At 43.6% G+C, this 18,119-nt stretch overlaps 2 protein-coding genes across 3 annotated transcripts; one reads left to right on the top strand and one right to left on the bottom strand.

The window, feature by feature from the left end:
- The first annotated feature begins 75 nt into the window (after positions 1–75).
- Positions 76–3,896, top strand: TMEM69 (transmembrane protein 69). The gene is made up of 3 exons (XM_015636782.3): positions 76–611; positions 1,097–1,159; positions 1,741–3,896. Exons 2-3 carry the CDS (start codon positions 1,115–1,117, stop codon positions 2,437–2,439), a joined length of 744 nt encoding a protein of 247 aa, XP_015492268.1. The 5' UTR covers positions 76–611; positions 1,097–1,114; the 3' UTR covers positions 2,440–3,896.
- Positions 3,897–4,268: 372 nt separating this feature from the next.
- On the bottom strand, positions 4,269–11,737 carry IPP (intracisternal A particle-promoted polypeptide). 2 transcript variants are annotated; one of them, XR_004498480.1, is made up of 9 exons: positions 11,393–11,737; positions 10,878–11,309; positions 10,392–10,547; positions 9,655–9,822; positions 8,751–8,888; positions 8,312–8,434; positions 7,419–7,639; positions 5,784–6,531; positions 4,269–4,464 (listed from the first exon to the last, which is right to left on the bottom strand). XR_004498480.1 is itself a non-coding variant. In XM_015636781.3 (8 exons), the coding sequence occupies exons 1-8, from the start codon at positions 11,706–11,708 to the stop codon at positions 6,307–6,309; spliced, it is 1,779 nt and encodes a 592-aa protein (XP_015492267.1). In that variant the 5' UTR covers positions 11,709–11,737; the 3' UTR covers positions 4,766–6,306. The 2 variants fall into 2 exon arrangements, 1 of the variants encoding a protein (XP_015492267.1); XM_015636781.3 differs by lacking the exon at positions 4,269–4,464 and having other exon boundaries at positions 4,766–6,531.
- Between the last annotated feature and the right edge of the window lie 6,382 nt (positions 11,738–18,119).

Below are 18,119 nucleotides of genomic sequence, written 5' to 3' on the forward strand. Positions count from 1 at the left end.
CCGCCTGTCGGATGCAGCCGCAGACTACGGGTCCCAGAAGACTACCCGCCATCTCCGCCGCGCAGATAGGCGGGCGGCGCGCCGCAGGGCCGGTTGGGATTTGTAGTCCGCCTGTGAAAGGTTTGCTCGATGAGGTGATGCCGGAAGACAGAAAGCAGTGCTTTATGCAGGCCGCACTGCTCCCCAGGAGATGAGCAGTGTCGCCCGCGGGCAGGAGAGGAGCGTGTCGCTCCTCTGCCAGACCGACCGCGGCCCTCGGGCTGGGAGTGACCGGAGCTGCTGCCCCCGGTATCGGCTCGGGGGGCCTTTCCCCCGGCGCGGCGGAACACGACGGGCCACCCCGGTTCTCGCCCGGACCGGTAGCGCTTAGTACCGGGCGCCGTCGGAACGCTTATGGGGGCACCGGAAGGCGCTACAGCGTGTGGGTCCGGGGTAGCACCCAGTGAGTCCTGTCCGGTGGGCAGAGCGGCCCCTTCTCCCTCTGGAATATTCTCCGCTCCCTTCGCCCTCCCTCAGGGGAGTTTGGCTGTACGGAGCCGTCTGTATCTCCCGGCGCAGCAGGACCGGGAACTGCGGAGTCAAATCCAGGGCGAGCCGCCCACCTTCCCCCGGTGAGTGTCGTACCCCGGCAGGGAGCTTATTTGAAGCTTGGATGGGATTGCTTTTCCACTGCTTTTTTTAATTAATGATCGCTTTTTCCGCGTGTGAGGAATTGCTCCTTTATAAGCTTTGTGTAGCCGTATATCCCTTGAAGAGGAGATGATCCATAAACGGGAAGCCATCGCCTGTTCCCTGATACTCAGTTCTTTTACTAGAAATTGTTCTTGCAACAGTTTGGAATTTTAGAAACTTTAGGATTTCAGTTCATAAAGCTGCTTGAAACTAAGTAGTCTGCAGTGGGCAAGTACTGATTGAATACATATCTAATATATATTCACATATCTCTTTAAATATATACCTGTAAGACTCTCGTATTTGGAAAATGCTGACTGTGACTGAACTTTGAGCATCTGACCTGTTCAGATGTTCAGTTCATCACTGATGAACTCAATGATTCATTGGTTTCAGACCTTCTGCTGATTTTTTTCTGTTTTAGGGCATTGACAAAACAAATATGTTTCCTCTCATAAAACGATGCTGCTTCAACACACCTCTCAATGTAAGTTACTGAAGGCTTTTTTTCTGATTTTATTTAAAAGTGAAATACCAAAATATAGGACTGTAGCTTTGGAAAAAAAGGTGGCTTCCAAGCTGGAGTTTATCACTCAGCTTTTCTGGAATAGTTCATCATTTCTACAAGCACTTTTAAGCAAAGCTGTTTATTTTATTTTATTGTCTCAGTCTTTTTTTCCTATCACTTCTTGATGGAGTGGTGAGGGGACAGTAGCTGGTTTCTGGGGTGGCCTTATCCTGCTTCTTTAAGAAACTATTTTATTTTTTACTCTGAAAAGGACTGATATATCTTAAAAGTGCCTAGAGAAGACGTGTGTGGGGAGGGATAGGTGGGCACTACTGAGTAAGCTTTGCTTGTGCACTCTGGAGAACCCAGTTGCTCTTTATCAGCTGCATTGGGTGCCTTCATTAGTTTAGTTCAAACCACTTGAAATTCAAAAGCAAGGACAGCTGTGGTGTGACCTGACCTGGAAAACTACTTGGTGCAATATTCAGTAGGTAGTTTAGGTACCTTCAGATCTCTAAGCCTGCACTGTGCAGTGCTCAGAACAAGTTTTGTGCTTGCAGCTGCAGAAGTTAACTGGTCCCAGGCTGCTGCTCTACGGGAAGAAGACAACTTGGTCTTCCTTGGCACTCCGGCTGTGGAGAGAAACACATCCTCTCTCAACATCTCAGAGCCTCCAACCTGCATCGGTTTACACAACCAAGCTCCAGGCTTTCCACACCTCTCTCCCCATCTTCAAGAAGAAAACCCCTGCAGAATCTGAGGCAGAATCACAAAAGAAACTGGAATCATTGAAGGATTCTCCCAGGCCAGCCCTTTACTTAAGCCTTGGGGGGCTCGTTCCCTTTGTGGCCGTGCCGCTGACCATGGCCCTGCAGGGGACCTACTGGCCACAGCTGGCCTTTGCTCAGGTTGCCTATGGAGCTGCAACAGTGTCATTCCTAGGGGGAATGAGGTGGGGGTTTACTCTCCCAGAAAACAGCCCAGCCAAGCCAGACTGGCTGAACCTGGCTAACAGCACAGTTCCTCCTCTGCTTGCCTGCCAAGCCTTGCTTTTCAAAGATGTCACTCAGGGAGCAGTAATGCTCATGCTGGCCTTAGGGATAGCACTGCATTATGACATTTCCCTTCTTCCTACTTACCCCAGGTGGTTTAAAGTACTGAGGGTAGCGGGAACAGTGGTGATGATATCATCCCTGTTAGCCACTGTAGCACTGAAAGCTTTCTTAGAAGGGGAACAAAGTGATGACAGAAAAATATAGTAGAACACAAATTAATAAATCAGTAAGGAAAAGCTATTATTTGCCAATAAAGTATTTGTATGGAGTTCCAGGAGAAATAAAGACTGACTTGTGCTTAGAAGTTGTATGATGGCAGGGATCAAGATGTTTATTCTTGAAGCAAAATGATTTTCCAACTGATTTTGAAGCTAGTCCAGGAGGGAAAGGTTGTAAATTGCAATTACTTCCAAGGCAAAAATGAATCTGTCATTATCTGTAGAACAAGGAGTGACTCCTGAATGAGATGTTGCTGCTCTAGGAATTTAGAATGGAGATTCAAAATCACATGGGTATGAATTGCTCTGTGCGGAATTATTAAAGCATCTGGTTTGACTGTAATGTGTGATCATGTTCTGAGGTGGGGAAAACAACAGTAACAAGGTGAAAGCAGTTCTAGTTTGGTGTTTAAAGAAGTAGCAGAGAATTATGAAAAAGCACATTCTACTCAGTTGCTGTTGTGGAACAAGACTCCTATTTCACTCCTATTTTCAGAGAAGGTGCTGAAAATCATGGAATGGTTTGGGTCAAAAGGGGCCTTAAAGATCATCTCGTTCCAATCCCCTGCTGTATACAGGGACACCTTCCACTAGATCAGGTTGCTCAAAGCCCCATCCAGCCTGGACACTTCCAGGTATGCTGTGTGAGGGAGTGCTCAGTGCGGTGTCAGGTAAGGAAGGACCAGGTGAGCATTGTTTGCAGTGGCAAGCCAAAGTCAGCACTCACCTGAAATGTGTTAATCAGCTGCTGTGCTGGAGTGGGGAAAAACTGAAGTGGGAGCTTTGTATCCCTGCCAAGTTGTCACAGGAGATGGAAGGTCAAATTCCTGCTCAGGCTTACTGAAATTATAAAGGCTGTTTGGGCCACCTGTTCCTAGGTTTTGTTTGGATTTAGGGCTGCCTGGCAAAAAAAGCTGCATGCAACACAGCCATAAATATCTGCCACACTCCTAAATTAAAGGACTGTTAACTTATGCTATGACACAAGGACTCAAGTGCTGGCATTAAGGGATCAGATAATGGGACTTAAAGTAGCTTGTCTTCTTCTTCCTAAAAATCCATATATATGGACAGATACCAATGGACTTGTAGCCTGCAAACCCTCCATGATGGGTCTATTACTGAAACCACTGCAGAAGCATATGCTCTGTGTACTTAATTCTTCCTAGCACATCATTTAGTGGAACTGTGGAAGATACAACCTAAGTCACATGGATTTTCTTTTTTTGTGTCAGCTACCTCAAGAAACCTAGGAAATGGAATATCAGCATATTTCTTGTAAGCTTTTTATCAGAAGTACTTAAGTACAGTATAAGATGCAGGAAGAAAGCTGAAAATGACATCCACACTTGGTCTTAGGACCAGATAATTCTCATAGTTCTGTTAAAGCAGTATTCTTCATTGTTGTTCTACACCAAATAAAGCACATGTTGTCCCTTAAAATTTGTTGCTTGTTCATTCTGCAAAGAACAGATATTTAAGAAATCTGCCTGTCCTGGAGATGGACCTATCTTGTATGCTGTTGCTGAAACAGCAGCTGTGTACATCAGCCTTACTTGTGTAATCTGTTAACATTCATATGTTAAACAATATAAGAAATTATGGGTATCAATTGCTCTTTGCTGAACTATGAAAGTATCATGTTAAACAATATATTTCAGAGCTTTCTGGACATAAAGGAAATAAAATTGAGTTTGTGAATGGAATTTTTTTTCTATTCCTTCTTTCTTAGACATGGCATCTTTTCAGACAGGTCCAGAGAAGAGTCCTGTCTTTTGATTAGGTAAAAGAGGTGCTGAGGAGAAGAGACCATAATCAAGCAGCTTCAAAGTTTCATTCAAACATGACAGAATCAGTTACAAAACCCAGAGAAGGTAACTTCAGACAACTGCAGACAACTCAAGCTCCATTAAACCAGGAAGTTTACAGGTAGGGATCAAAAGTAAAACTGTAGTTTCCAATAATAAAATACAGCTAAGGTACTGTTTCTCAAACAGTTCCAAGAGGAATCCTGAAATATAAAGAAGAAAGACTAAGAAATATTACCTGTAATTTCATCCCACAGAGGGCTGAATAGAGCTGGCAGGACAGATTCTCAAGAAGTTTGAGTGATTTTACACTGAGAAGAGAAATACGAGTATTTTACTGCCGAAGTGTGTTACTTCACACAGTCACAATTTATAACAAATCTTTCCCTAGTGTTCTACTGGGAAAGACAATTTCCAATAGAAAGAAAAAATTATCTATTATATGAAAGTGACAGTAATATAGCTTACTAAGTTATTAAAGCAACCTATTCAAGAGCATTCCAGTCAGTTCTGAAAACACATTTTATTATGAAAAACAGTTTAAACAAGCTTATACTTGAAAAAAAATCAAACCATTAATTCAGTCATGTAAGAAATTCCTTGAAGTAAAAGCACACACAAGGTTATGGAACAATCAGAGAAACTCTCCATCATCTAGCATGTTTTAGCCCAACTCTATGTTAGATTTTAGGACCTAGATTATTAAGGTACCTGCAACATTCACCTTGGAGTATTTATTCATGTATTAATTTGGTAATTTTACAGAGGGGATATTGACCGAAACAACATGAATGTCCCCTTGTCTACACAGTGCCAAGCTTCCTGTTTTGTGACATTCCAGTTGTGGTTTTGTGTTCCAGAATAACACTGTCTATCAAAATTCAAGCGGCCTCACTTCAGACTCCATCCAAATCATCCACAGCTGTGCTGAAAATGCACCCACAGTGTGCAAAAAGCAACTTCAAATACATTAATTAAATTAATCTAGAAATAACTCCGAATTCTTTGTAGTATTGTTTTACTAGGTGTATCTAGCTAAATACAAACTCCTTAAGAGCCACTGATATAACCACTTTAATGCTAAATGCAGCTAATTCTTTCACAAAAAGCTCCATTTGCTTAAATTTGGATGAGGCAGGATACAAGATGTAGTGAAGGTGAGAACAGCAAGTATTCAATGCCAAGTCTCAGCATGTGTCACACAGGGTAAAAACACATTTGATTGTGGGGAAAAAAAATATCGGGGCAAAAGCTTTTCACTGTGTTTTTATACTAAGACCAGTCCTAAACAGAAGAGCCAATCTAATTAATAGCACTTGTATTTAAAATTCACCAGAGCTTACACAAAAAGGAGTTCTACTGGCATCACTGACACCACTGAGAAGAAAAGCCAGCGTGGAAGGGGAACAGCATTATTAAAACTGTGAGGACAACCTTCCAGAATAGGAAATTCTCATCCACTCACCAATCAAATTTGTGGAGTGGCCAGAAAGTAAAGATCCAATTCATATTTAATGCTTACCATGTCCAGCAACAGAAAAGAGGCTTAGATGCATCAAGGTCATGAACAGAGGCATCAAGTCTTTCCTGTCTGTTATCTTCTCTTCCTTGTTTTCTGCCAGAAAAAGAACTAATGCCATCCAAATCACCCAATCTGATCTTACCAACAGGTAACTCCTTGCTGTTGACAGTAACCCACTTCCAGATTAGAAGTCTGGCCAAAGTTCCAGCTCAATAACAACCTGATTAATGTCTCTAACGTGTTGGAATTATTTCTTCAGATTTTTACAGGGCAAATACACCATTTATTTCAGTGAGCTTAATCCAGTTATAAGAGGCATTCCTACTCTTAACAGAATACTTCCTGAGACAGACATTGGATAAGCCAATTTACTTTGAAGGGCTTTTCCTTCTCCTCAGGAAAATCCCTCTGATCTAATTCTCCACTGCAGCTCCTGTGTTAAAAGAGGTTTCTGGCCAATGAAACAGGAAATCTGAGGAGACATAATTTACTCATTCCCTGAATGAGTTTTCTTCTTTGTGTTTTACAGCACAGCTACACCTCCTTCACAGCGGCTGGTGATCATGTTGGCAATTTCAGTCCAGCTGTCCATGTGAGGGTTATAAACTTCAACAGAGTCAGAGGTTACTGGAGCAGCAAAATCAGGACTGGGAGCTCGGCCTCCTGAGGCATAGAGAAGTCCATTCACAGCTACAACACAGACACCAGCTCTTGGGATCTTCATTGATGCAACTTCAACCCACTTTTCCTAACAAAAAGGTCAAGAAATAGCTTTAGGGCAAGCCCTGATTCTGATGAAGTAACTTTTAAAGCTTAAAGACTGAAACATACAAAGAACACTATGCATACACTTCAAAGGCTTACATGTGGTATGGGTACAGTATCCAGAGGATTACCAAGACAGGAATGACAACACTTTCACAAGGGCTCCAAATTGTGTTAATCTCTAAAAAGCAGATCCCATACTGTCTGCACACAACACCCCTCCCTTTCTTCAGTCACTGCAAGATGCAGTCAGTCTCTAAAATAGAGCATGGTACAGTTTGAGGTGGGGGAAACAGGAAAACTAGATTCAGTTTGAAAAGCAAAACAGATGGCACATCGGATTATGTTCTGCTTTTAAGAGTAGCTACTCTTCCAAAGAGCATCATAAAAACATGAACAGTAGGAGTCTGGAAATTTTTTTAATCTTCTTCTAGTCATGCTGAAACACCACTACATTTTGACGCAGAAGAAGATCCTCAAATTTTGCAATAAAAGGTAACTCTGACCTTTTATTTACAATTATTTAAAATTATTTACAATGATTTTTTTCTCTCTATTCAGACTACTGAGCTTTCTGTTGCAGAGAGGGAATCTATCCTCTCATCTTAACCCTAAGAAGTATTTACCAAACTACAGTATATCTGTGCATAGTTAAACCATGACAACTACTTAGGACAGACCCTGAGATCACCAAAGCTTTGTTTCACCCAAGATACCCAGCCAGTAGTGAAAAGGAAATGATACCAGTAGTGAAAAGGAAATGGAATTTCTAGCTTTTTCTTTTTAAAGGAAGGAAGCAGGCTACCTCTATAGCATCTCACACAAAGCTGATGCAACCTACATTTATGAAAAGAAGGGGCTCTGCCATACCTCTTCGAATGAGTATCTTTCTACACTAGCAAGTGCGTCCTGGGATTCATTCCAGCCTCCCACAGCATAGATACAATCGTTGAGAGCAGCTACACCAAGATAGGCTCTTCTGGTGCCCATTGGAGCGAGCTCAGACCAACGTTTAGAGATGGGGTCATAGACTTCAACAGAACGCAGCTCTGCTCCTTCACTGCTGATACCACCAACAACATAAATCAAACCTGCAGAAACAGAGTTTCTCCTCTTTTAATCTTCATAATACAGACAGGAAATTACTGTCACAACACAAGTTTCAGCCTGATATTAAGTGGGTTAAAGAATGACAGAAAATCCTCCTTTTGCACAGTAGTATAATACATAAAGATTTTTTATAAGCAGCTTGGGGCTTGAGCACTAGAAGCTCTGAAGAAAGCTTCTAGAAAAATTAATGTGCAGGGGAAGGAATTCAGAAGGTTCCTGACCTGGCCAGGATCAAATACTCTGTAAGCATATTAACTGATCAGGTATTTCAAAATGTCTGTCTTAAAATAACCTGTAGCAAGTCTTCAGATTGTCACAAAGAAAAACATATATATATTTGCAAACCCAAATATAGAAGATAAATAAAAGCAGTATCAGAAAGAACAATCAACTGCTAAAAGACTAGCTGCATAACCATACTGGCAGACATGTAAAAACTTCTCATGAGATAAAAGGCAGAAGAGAGAACTTTATAGTCTTTGAATTCTGCAGAATTAAAAATAGAGTATTAAAACAACAAACAAGTGAGGAACAAGCATGTGTGACTGACAGCTCAGTACAAGACAAAAGTAAGAATTCATGACTGAGACATAAAGTTTCCAAATCCAATGGCTGTTGGAACTACTTAGGGATATAAACTTAACAATATTCACCTTGCATTTCACAACACCCAAAGCAGTAACGGGGCTTAGCCATGCTTCCTACCACATCCCAACTATTCTCTTCAGGATCAAATCTTTCAATTGTGTTGCCAATCTCTGCTCCAATCCAGCCTCCTGCAAGTAACAGCAAACATGGGAAGGAATTTAATGGCATGAAGTTGTGCATTAGCTGCATTTTTAGACATACAGTGGACTGTTCCAGGACAATTTCTGAAATCAGCATGCAGTCAGTCTACAATGGAAATAAGTTATAACTAAACAATATTCCACAGAGATTTAGTATGTATGTCAATATTTATAGACACAGTTGTTTTTCAAAACTTAAGTTTTCAAATTTGCATCACCAAGATGTAATATTTAAGATCAAATTAATTTACAAGTCCTATGAATTAACATCTTTAAATTAACCTAGGAAAACCCCACAACCTACCCAAAGCATAGATAGCACCATAGCATGTGCACACTCCCAGTGCACAACGGGGATGGTTCATAGAAGCCACAGTTGTCCATTGCTTAGTAACAGGATCGTAACATTCAGTACAGTCAAAAATCATTGAGTTGTCCTCACCTGCATAATAAAAGCAAGAAGAGTCAGGGGAAATGCAATGTTTTGCACTGCAGATATGGAAACATTCTTCAACTTCTTCCAGGACAGGCAACATTTGAATACAAGATACATCTTTTTGCCAAATGTAGCAAAGTCTTCATTTGTACCAGGAACTGAATTCATCAATAGTTCCCTGAAATGTTACTGAAAATTTCAGAGAGGTAAACAACCACAGTGCTGCAGGTTTTACTCCTCAGCACAACTGACTGGGTTTTCAAGACCAAAGAATGTGCTCTGTCGTGTTAAAAACAGTCTACATATGCATTCTTTCATGATGGGCTGGTAGAGCCACTCATCACATCCTTGTGCAAACAGACATAATGAGCCTTTCCAGGCAGGCAGTGCACAAGTGGTCTGTCCTGTGCCACTGCCTTTTACACTATGGGCTTCTGCTAGACTATGAGAAAAGAAATTCTATTAATGGTGGTACACAAAGCCCACAGAATAGCCAACTTCTCTGAGTATGTCTGCACACATCTATATCACAGCCTGTGAGTAGCTACAACATGAGGGGAGAGCAGCTTAGTAAAAACTGGCCTGCACAGGATCCCTAACAGGCATTCACATAGCAGTGACAATAGAGAATAAAGAAACCCCAATTCCTTTGTTACTACACCTAAAAATTGTATTATCCTCAGAACCACTTAAAAGAAGAATAATTATGAAAGTCTCCATACATGAGTTCTCTAGCATTCACGTAAGAAAGCAAGCTTATTTCAGCTGTTACCTCCAATGGCATAGACCATTCCTCCCACCACAGCCACCCCCAGCCCGCTCCGGGCCTGGTGGAGAGAGGACACTGTGGTCCAGTAGTGGCTGAAGGTGTCAAATCGCTCCACACAGCTGAGGGTTCTGCTGTCACTCCAGCGTCCTCCTTGCAGTCGGGTGTACCCACCTGGAAAGTAAGTGGAAAAGCTGAGTAAGAGCTTCCTGTTCATCCTTCTGCTCCTATATCTAAACCATTAAAAATATTACAGTAACAGCCATCAGCTGCTTTTTAGAAGGAATTGGATTTTTCCAAGTATCTTTGTTTCTCCATCATACAAGGAAGAATGGTTGACTTCATGTTTTCAGTAAAATACAAGGATCAGCCAGTAGCCTTTGCTCTCTAAGCTGGTGCTACAGCCTGTAGGGTGAAACAAACATATTCCCTTCCAATATAAAGCTGCAGCTTTGCAGTGAACCCTGGGTAAAACCTCTGCTGATTTGCAGCTTTCTACCCAAGGCAATTTTTGAAAAGCAAATCTGGGTTTTAAATGCCATGTTGCAATGACAAGAAATGTGAATGCTGGAGTCCTATGCAATTCTAATCAAAACAACTAACATGGTAACTCAGCCATGATGAAATGTTTTACTATCTTTATATATTTTAATTAAAAAAAAATCCTCGGATATCTCCTTCAGTACTGCATTCTGAGATACTAATCAATTTGTTTTATAAGGTTCAAACAGCCACATTCTAACCTACTGCATAAAGGTACTTCCTGGCTTTCCTCCGGGGACGACCTTTAGAAGCCTGCAGAAAACTGCTGACCTTGCTCTCTTTGGGAGATTTAGAGACTTCACAATATTCTTTCAACAGAGTTTGCAGGGCCACCCGAAGACTGAAATCTGGAATACCTTCAAGAAAAACATAAGAGAATAAGAATAAAATGAGCAGAATTTAAAAAAGCACAGTGAAAAGTAACAAACTGTAAGCAATTCAGTTGTACAAATATTACTAACTTCTCCTAAAACAGCAGACAAATCAATGTTGCTTACTTTTATAAGGCATTTTCAAAAGCATGTTTATAAACCTGTGTTTATTTTTTAAAAAATATAACTTGTTTGCTATAAATATTTTTATTCATCGTGTTTTCAGTGTAAAAAATAGTCCATCAAAGCCCAGTAACTCTGAACAATACATAGTTTGCTCACATACATGCACGTGATATTCTTTCTTTCACTTACTTTCTATGTATTTTAACAGCCTTTGTGCTGGTAGCAGAGGGAATCGAACGGGCTCCAGTACTTCTACCACATACTTCTTTCTTTTCCCCAAATCCTTCAGAATCCACTGCATCGCTGCTGTGAAAACCTGGTACTCGTCCTCGATGCTGAGGTCCTCGCTCCGCAGGATCTTCACGAGCTGCTCCTTGGTGAGCGCCAGGAACTCCTCCCCGCTCTGCACCTCCAGGAAGTGCGCGTGGATGTAGCTCTCGGTGAACTCCATCAGGTCGTGGCAGGCGATCTGCTCGGAGAACTGGAAGAGGCCGATGCAGTTCAGCGGGTCGATCTGGCCCTTGAGGAACTCGCAGCAGAGCTCCACCACCTCGGTGAGCTGCAGCATGTCCGCGGCGACGATGAGCTCCTGTACGTTGTGCTCCGCGATGCTCACCACCCCTGCGGGCACCAAACCACAGCGGGGCCCCGCTCCAGCCTGCGGCCGCCGGGCACCCGCCCCTCGCCCCCTCGCCAGCCCTCACCTGTGTAGATGAAGTCGAGCAGCGTGTGGAAGGTGTCCGCCTCCACGCCCGCGATCCGCACCACGTCCCGCCCGGACTCCTTCATGCCTCCCGCGAACAGCGCCGCGAAGTAGGGGCTGCTGGCCGCCAGCACCAGGCGGTGCACGGAGAACGCCTCCGGGCCCACCTCCAGCCGCACGTCGCAGAAGCTGTGCCCGGCGCGCAGTCGATTGATCTGGGCCAGGAGGAGGCGGGCGTGCCGCTCGGAACTGGAGCTGGAGCTGGAGCTGGAGCCGGTGCCAGAGCCACCCTTGCCCGTCCCCGCACTCGCCGCCATCGCTGCTGCCGCACCGGTACCCCGCGGCGCCGGCCTCGCGCCGCGCACGCGCCCGCTCCGCCCGCCCGCGCGCGTGCGCGAGTGGGGTGGGGGGCGCGTTCCGCGCTGAGGCGGCTCTGCCCGGAGCGGGTGGGCACCATGATGGGGTAGGCTGAGAGCTCCGAGTGTGCCGGGGGCTCCCTGTCTGCCGGGTGCTCCGTGTGTGCCGGGGGCTCCTGTCTGCCGAGTGCTCCGTGTGTGCCGGGGGCTCCCTGTCTGCCGAGTGCTCCGTGTGTGCCAAGCACCCTGCCCTCAGGATGCCACTGGTTCTGGTACCTCTGCACTCCTATGTCTATGCGCCTGCCTGGGCAACTGGCCCCGTGAGGCCCCACGGGAATCACGGAATCATCAAGGTTGGAAAAGACTTTTAAGATTATTTATTCCAGCGGTCCACCCAGCACTGCCCCTGTAAGCCCTAAACTGCTAAACCACATTACCCAGTGCCAGATCCAGATGCCTCTGAAGCACCTCCAGGGGTGGTGACTCCACCACTTCTCTGGACAAACTGTTCCACTGCCTGACCACCCGAAGAGTGAAAAGTGTTTTCTAACATCTAATCTGAATCTCACCTATTTTAGCTTAAGGCCATTTCCTCTGATCCTCTTACTGCAGGCACAGTAAAAGAGACTGACCCCCACCTCACTATAATCTCCTTCCAGGGAGTTGTAGAGAACAGTGAGGTCCCCCCTGAGCCTCCTGGAGACTCAACAGCCCCTGCTGCCTCACCTGATCCTCGTAAGACATGTTTCCTTGCCTTGTTGCCTTCCCGGGGCATGCTCCAGCACCTCGAGGTTCATTTTAAGGTGAGGAGATGCTGTGCGCTCCTACAGACACCTCTGGCCACTCTGGGCTTGCTCCCTGCTCTGCAAAGAGGTTGTTTGTGGTTAAAACTGGTCCTGCAATAGGTTATTCACTTAGTCACTGCCTTCACAACCTCCGTCCCTCGGTCCTAGTCATGCTCTTGCAAACTGGGTCCCTGTCCACCTCAATCTGTGCTTGTGAGAAATATGGCTATGCTGGGGAGAACTGCCTGGGACTGTGGCAGGAGACCAGTGTTGACAGGGGATAAGTATCACATACTGAGGTAAACACACATGATCACTGGGTCTGGCAGAGCTGACACTGATTCTGAGAGAAAAGCATCACTCCTGAGTTTTCCACAACTGTTCCAGGAGCGTGACAGGCAGACACAGCCCAGCACCCCCTTTGTCCATAGTGTTATGCCATGCATGGGCCTTCCACTTCATTCCAGCACAAATGTTTCATCAGTGTCCTGTAGCAGCACCCTATGGGTCACTGGGGTCAGCACTGATCCTGAGGCAGAGTGTACTTCCATCTCAGTCTGTGTAATTCCCTGAGTCACAGCATGCCTGAGCACTGATGGGGGATGAGCATCACATACTGAGTTAAATGCATGCAGTCACTGGGTCCAGCAGAGTCTGAGAGAAAAACATCCGTCTGGAGTTTTCCACAACTGTTCCAGGGGCGTAACATCCAGCCAGAGCAAAAAGCGATCAGAGAGCCACTTGGAAGGCTTCCATATCTATTTACTGTGAGACTGGGAAAGAAAAACATGTCTGCTCACAGTTATAATGGTCATGGCCCCTCAGGCTTTTCTCATGATTCCGCATTTCATTGTAATAACTTTTAAATGTACTTCTGGAAAGAATCTGAATCATGATACCCTTGGGGGGCTGTTGGTTTCTCTCTTCATTAGCGTTACATTCTAATTACATTTCAAGTTGGTCTTCAGAAAATACCTGTAGAAAACATAGCTCTAGAGAGAAGGTTTCTGCAAGCACACACAGTTGGATGCACACTGATATAACTCTATAAATTTTAAGTTCAGCTAATAAATGCATTGAGGTCTTTCTTTCTTTGACATATCAGTAAAAGAAACCAGACCTCTCTCACGCTGACATTTTATTCATCGGAAGTGGCCTGTGAGTAAAAGGCTTAGAATTCTCCTAAATGCCAGTGGCTCGCTGGCTGGCTGATGTCAGCTGTTAGACTCTTGGCCAGCACTAGGATTTCACACCATATTTATGGACACAAAATACCATTGCTGAGAGAGCTCATTTTGCCCCAAAGGCCTTTGCTATGCTGTGTTCATGGTTCTGCCCCCAGCAAAGAGCACTACTTCAGTAGGTGTCTTCTGTGGCCACACAGGAGCTGTGCAGGATGGAGCTAATGCTCCTGTACACTACTGTGAATCTCACAAAACATGCTGTAGACTTTCATGAATAAGTCTAAAAGTACCTTTGACAGTGTGAAATAGCACCGTGTAATGAGGAAGCCTTTTGATTAACCAACACCAAGAATGGCAGTCACTGTAGTGAAGGAATTAAAAATGTCTTCAATTTTAATATATTACTTTTAAAAATATATTTGCCAATAAGCCAGCTGAATGTTGCCTGTCATGTAGGACAGGTGACAAAAAAGGCATGCCCTGTGCTCCTCAACATGTCCCACTGTCCACACCTGCACAGAAGTGCTGCTGCCACCCTGCCAAAAGAGTGAGAATATTCTCACAAACAACTATTCAGGTTTTCTCTTGAAAAAAACCCTGTCCCACAGAGGCCAATGGCTGCTCAGATTTCTCTGGCTGAAGGGCTCTCAGGAAAACCTTTCCAGATGCCTGGATGATGTTCTGTTAGCCGAGGGAGGTGTTGCTTTTCCCGAAATCCTGCAGGTGCCGCTGTTACTGCAGGGAGATGTATTGGAACATTAATAAAACCGGGACTGCAGGGTGACGTATTGGAACATTAACAAAATCGGGAGGCTGAAAGGTGTTGCCTGTGCGGATGCTGAACTCCTCCTCTCTTGCAGTATGATTTAAATTTGTCGTTTTTTTTTGTTTTTTTTTTTTTTCTCCCTGAACCCAATATAGATTGAGAGCTCTTAGTCTTAAAAAAAGCAAAATAACCAAATATCCACCCCAAAACCTAAAAAGAGTAATAATTGATTTGAATGTGCAGCTTTGCCTGACTGCTTCTTGTCAGAATGTAATTGTGTAATGGCTGTCCATTGCCCTTGTAGTTTTGGGGACCATTATGACTTAAAACCTCTTACCATACTTGGCTGCTAAAATTCCCTTTTGCAGAGGAGACAAGAAACTCAGGCCTTGACTATTTGTAGGTACATCAAACCCCATGGGATTTTTTTGTGATAGGGAGCCACTTTCCATTGCAACCAGAATGTGCCAGCTCTAATTTCTCCCCCAGTTTTGTGCATATGAAATCTTCACTTCCTGTTGAAAACTGCATCTCTGCACTTTGCCCTCTGTGCTACAGCATCCGCTATAACCTTTCAATGGTACAGGCAGTTGCAATTTTTGTTACTAATTACCTACTATAGTTGCTACTTGTATTGTAATGTACTGATCTATCAGAGGAGAGGTGTTCTACAGCTTCACCAAAATGGAAAGGAGCTTACTTTGTGTTTTGGTGTGGAGGTCACAAAATCTTCATAGGATACAACCATTTTTGGTCCACTTCCCTAAATACCAACAAGCATTTGAACTCAGACTTCTCCCATGGAAGCCAAAATTGCAAAAGTGCAGAACTAGCAAGAGTTTGTGAGGAGTACAAGCATTTGTAGTGTACTAAACTACATCTCTGACATTTCCAAGACACCTTGTCTCTGTTAAGGCCTCGGTTTTTCCCAGATGTCCCATTTATTCTGGATGCCATCGCATGCCTAAAGCAACAATGCAGATCAGCAGTCTGTGGATGCACAGTTGGTGGATGTTTTTGTGCAGCCCCTTGAAGGGGTAGGACAAGGTAGGCTGCTGGATCTCACACTCTCAGCCTGGAGAAGTGGGTCCCTGGCTACTTGTAAGGTATTTCTCAAATAATGTAGTAGTTTACCCCATTATCACCTCAAAGGTGATAATCACAACTGCTTATTGTGTTTTTCTACTCAGCCAAAAGCCTGTAATGAGCTACAGACACTATATTCTAATTAGATACCTGCATAAACCTGTTGTCAGCTTATGCTTTCACGTGGTACATCAGCTTCAGTGGGTAAAGAAGCTTCCCTTCAGGGTCTGAATGTTTCCTACTGCAGTGGGTTGTGCTTCACAGGGAGATAACACATTTTCCAGGCTCAAGCCAGGCATGAGAACTCTCTCGACAGGTTTGGGCCAGGCCCAAGAGATATTACCTTCATTCCTGTGAGGGTTAACGAATCTTGATGAATATGTGTGTATGTGTGTGCAGGGTACAGGTCTGAACTGAAACTGACCCAAACACAGAGAGCAAGAGGGGGTCCCCAAAGACAGTCTTTCTACTCAGGCAGCCCCACAATACCTGACTTGTGTGAAAACATTGAAGTTTTCACACTATTAGCAAGGTGACGATGGCTCTGTCTATTTCTCAGCTGAACAGTTAATAGCTTGGGAAATGTAAAGCTCTCCCTCTCCCCCTCCCTCTCCCTCTCCCCCTCCCCCTCCCTTTCACCTTGATGTGTGATAAAAAATAATAAAACAAGGGAGAAAAACTTTTTGCAGTCCTAAAGTATGCCCTAGCAATGAAAGAATTGTGTCACCTGACCTACTTGTGTGGAGAGGTTGTGTTCTAGGTATATTTACCTATCAGGAAGTTTGGAGGAATTCCAGTGAAATGGGGAATGTTGTGCAACATGCATGGCTGCAGTTCCCCACCACTTAGAAGGTTCTTATGTTTAAGCCAAAGACCTGGATCAATTCCAGGCAATTTGATTTAAAATAAACATCCTGGATGCAGCGTGTCAGATACTAGCACAATATTGTTTGAGTCTTTCTCATTTCTCCCGTGGGAATAATCATTCCATGAAGAAGGAAAGTGATCTAATGAGAGAATTAACTCAAGAGCTTGAACATTGAATTAGTCACAGCTGTCTGAGAGGGGAACCAAGGCAAACTCCACAGAGACCTCACTGGATTTCCAAGGAAGAAGGCCAAAAGAATATTAGGACTCAGATAGCAGTTGGTCATCAAAACAGAGGCAGGAGAGATATGCTTTTACGAGAGAGACTTTCCTCCCTCATTTCTCAGTGAAGATAAATCTCAGCAGTAGGGAATCACCACAACTTTGTCTTGGAGATGTTGAAAGCTGCCAGATTGCTGAGGTCTGATCCTAACTGTGTCCTCACACTTATTTGAAGCAGATGATTGATTTCATAACCTGGGTCTTTTTTCACTGTAGTCTGCAGCTGACCTGCAGCTTCACACTGAATTAGATCTGCTCTCTTAGGTGACTGTATCAAAGCTGCAGGGTTTTTTTTTTGCCAAAAGGAAAAATTAATTGTGCTTGAGAATTATTATTATTATTATTATTATCATTATCATTATCAGTATTATTATTATTATTATGTCTTCAGGCATGGGGGAATTCAGTCTTGCTGTTAGTAAAGTTTGGCAATGTTTCAAATTGTAATCCAAACCCTAATGCTTTTTGGACTCTCTACTTAACTCTTCTTGTCTAAATCTCAGTGTTTCCTAGGATAATAAAGTACAGCAAACATGAAATAGACATGAGCTGTCTGAAGCATGTGGCGTTTTTAAAAATAACTCCAAGTTATGCAAACCTTTGGAACAGAAGAAAAAGGAAGGAAAATGACCAGAAAATGTGCATGAATTCAACTAATTTAATTCCTTTTAAATTATATAGTCATTAGATGTATACCAAGAGCATGTTTGTTCTCCTAGGACATATTGCACTGGTGTGACAGAGCTCATGAGTTGATTTTATTGGGAAGATGGATAGAGTTAAACTCTGCCTGATACCCACCACATTCCACAGCCTGTGTGATGCAGTGGGGTCATTCCAGAAGCAGCGCCTCAGTGGAATGTGAGATACGTCACCAACTCTGAGTAACTGTAAGTAGGATGTCTGTAGGTCCTGCATCTGCTTGCTTGGTGAGTCAGGGCTTCCAGGGCTCTGCATACAGTGAAGCCTTAAAAGATTAAACCTTTTTCCACAGTGTAATATTTCAGCTGTAAATGGCATAGGTTGCTACTACACATCCCAATCCCTTGGCTGCTCTGCTGTTGATTTGCCATATGTTTTCCTGAATAATTTTTCCCAATGATCTACCTTTCCTCAGTGCAAGCATTTCTCATCTCCCTTTTTAGAATTTCATCTTTGGAGGCTTGGTCTAGTTCTTTGGATAGAAAGATAATTTTTATTTTAATCTTGTCCTTCAAAATGCTTGCAAAACCTCTATTTCATTGTTTAGGAAAACATAAGGGTTGAGTGGATCAGAACAGATCCTTAGAGATTTCTAACAGAAGATCTGTCTAAGGACAACATCCTCATAGTAACATTTTAATATATTTTTAAGCAAATATTACAGTGATTTCATTTGCACTTTGGTTTTCTCCAGTTGATA

The sequence above is a fragment of the Parus major genome, chromosome 8 (genome assembly GCF_001522545.3).
Source record: "Parus major isolate Abel chromosome 8, Parus_major1.1, whole genome shotgun sequence".
Taxonomy (NCBI): Eukaryota; Metazoa; Chordata; class Aves; order Passeriformes; family Paridae; genus Parus; species Parus major.

Bases quoted from the DNA above. Each gene is read 5' to 3' on its own strand.
- TMEM69 (XM_015636782.3), top strand. From the start codon at position 1,115: ATGTTTCCTCTCATAAAACGATGCTGCTTCAACACACCTCTCAAT. The intron at 1,160-1,740 runs GTAAGTTACTGA...TTGTGCTTGCAG, and splicing joins GCTTCAACACACCTCTCAAT to CTGCAGAAGTTAACTGGTCC.
- IPP (XM_015636781.3), bottom strand. From the start codon at position 11,708: ATGGCGGCGAGTGCGGGGACGGGCAAGGGTGGCTCTGGCACCGGCTCC. The intron at 10,548-10,877 runs GTAAGTGAAAGA...TTTTTCTTGAAG, and splicing joins GCTGTTAAAATACATAGAAA to GTATTCCAGATTTCAGTCTT. The intron at 7,640-8,311 runs GTGAATATTGTT...CTGTTTCTGCAG, and splicing joins TGGGTGTTGTGAAATGCAAG to GTTTGATTTATGTTGTTGGT.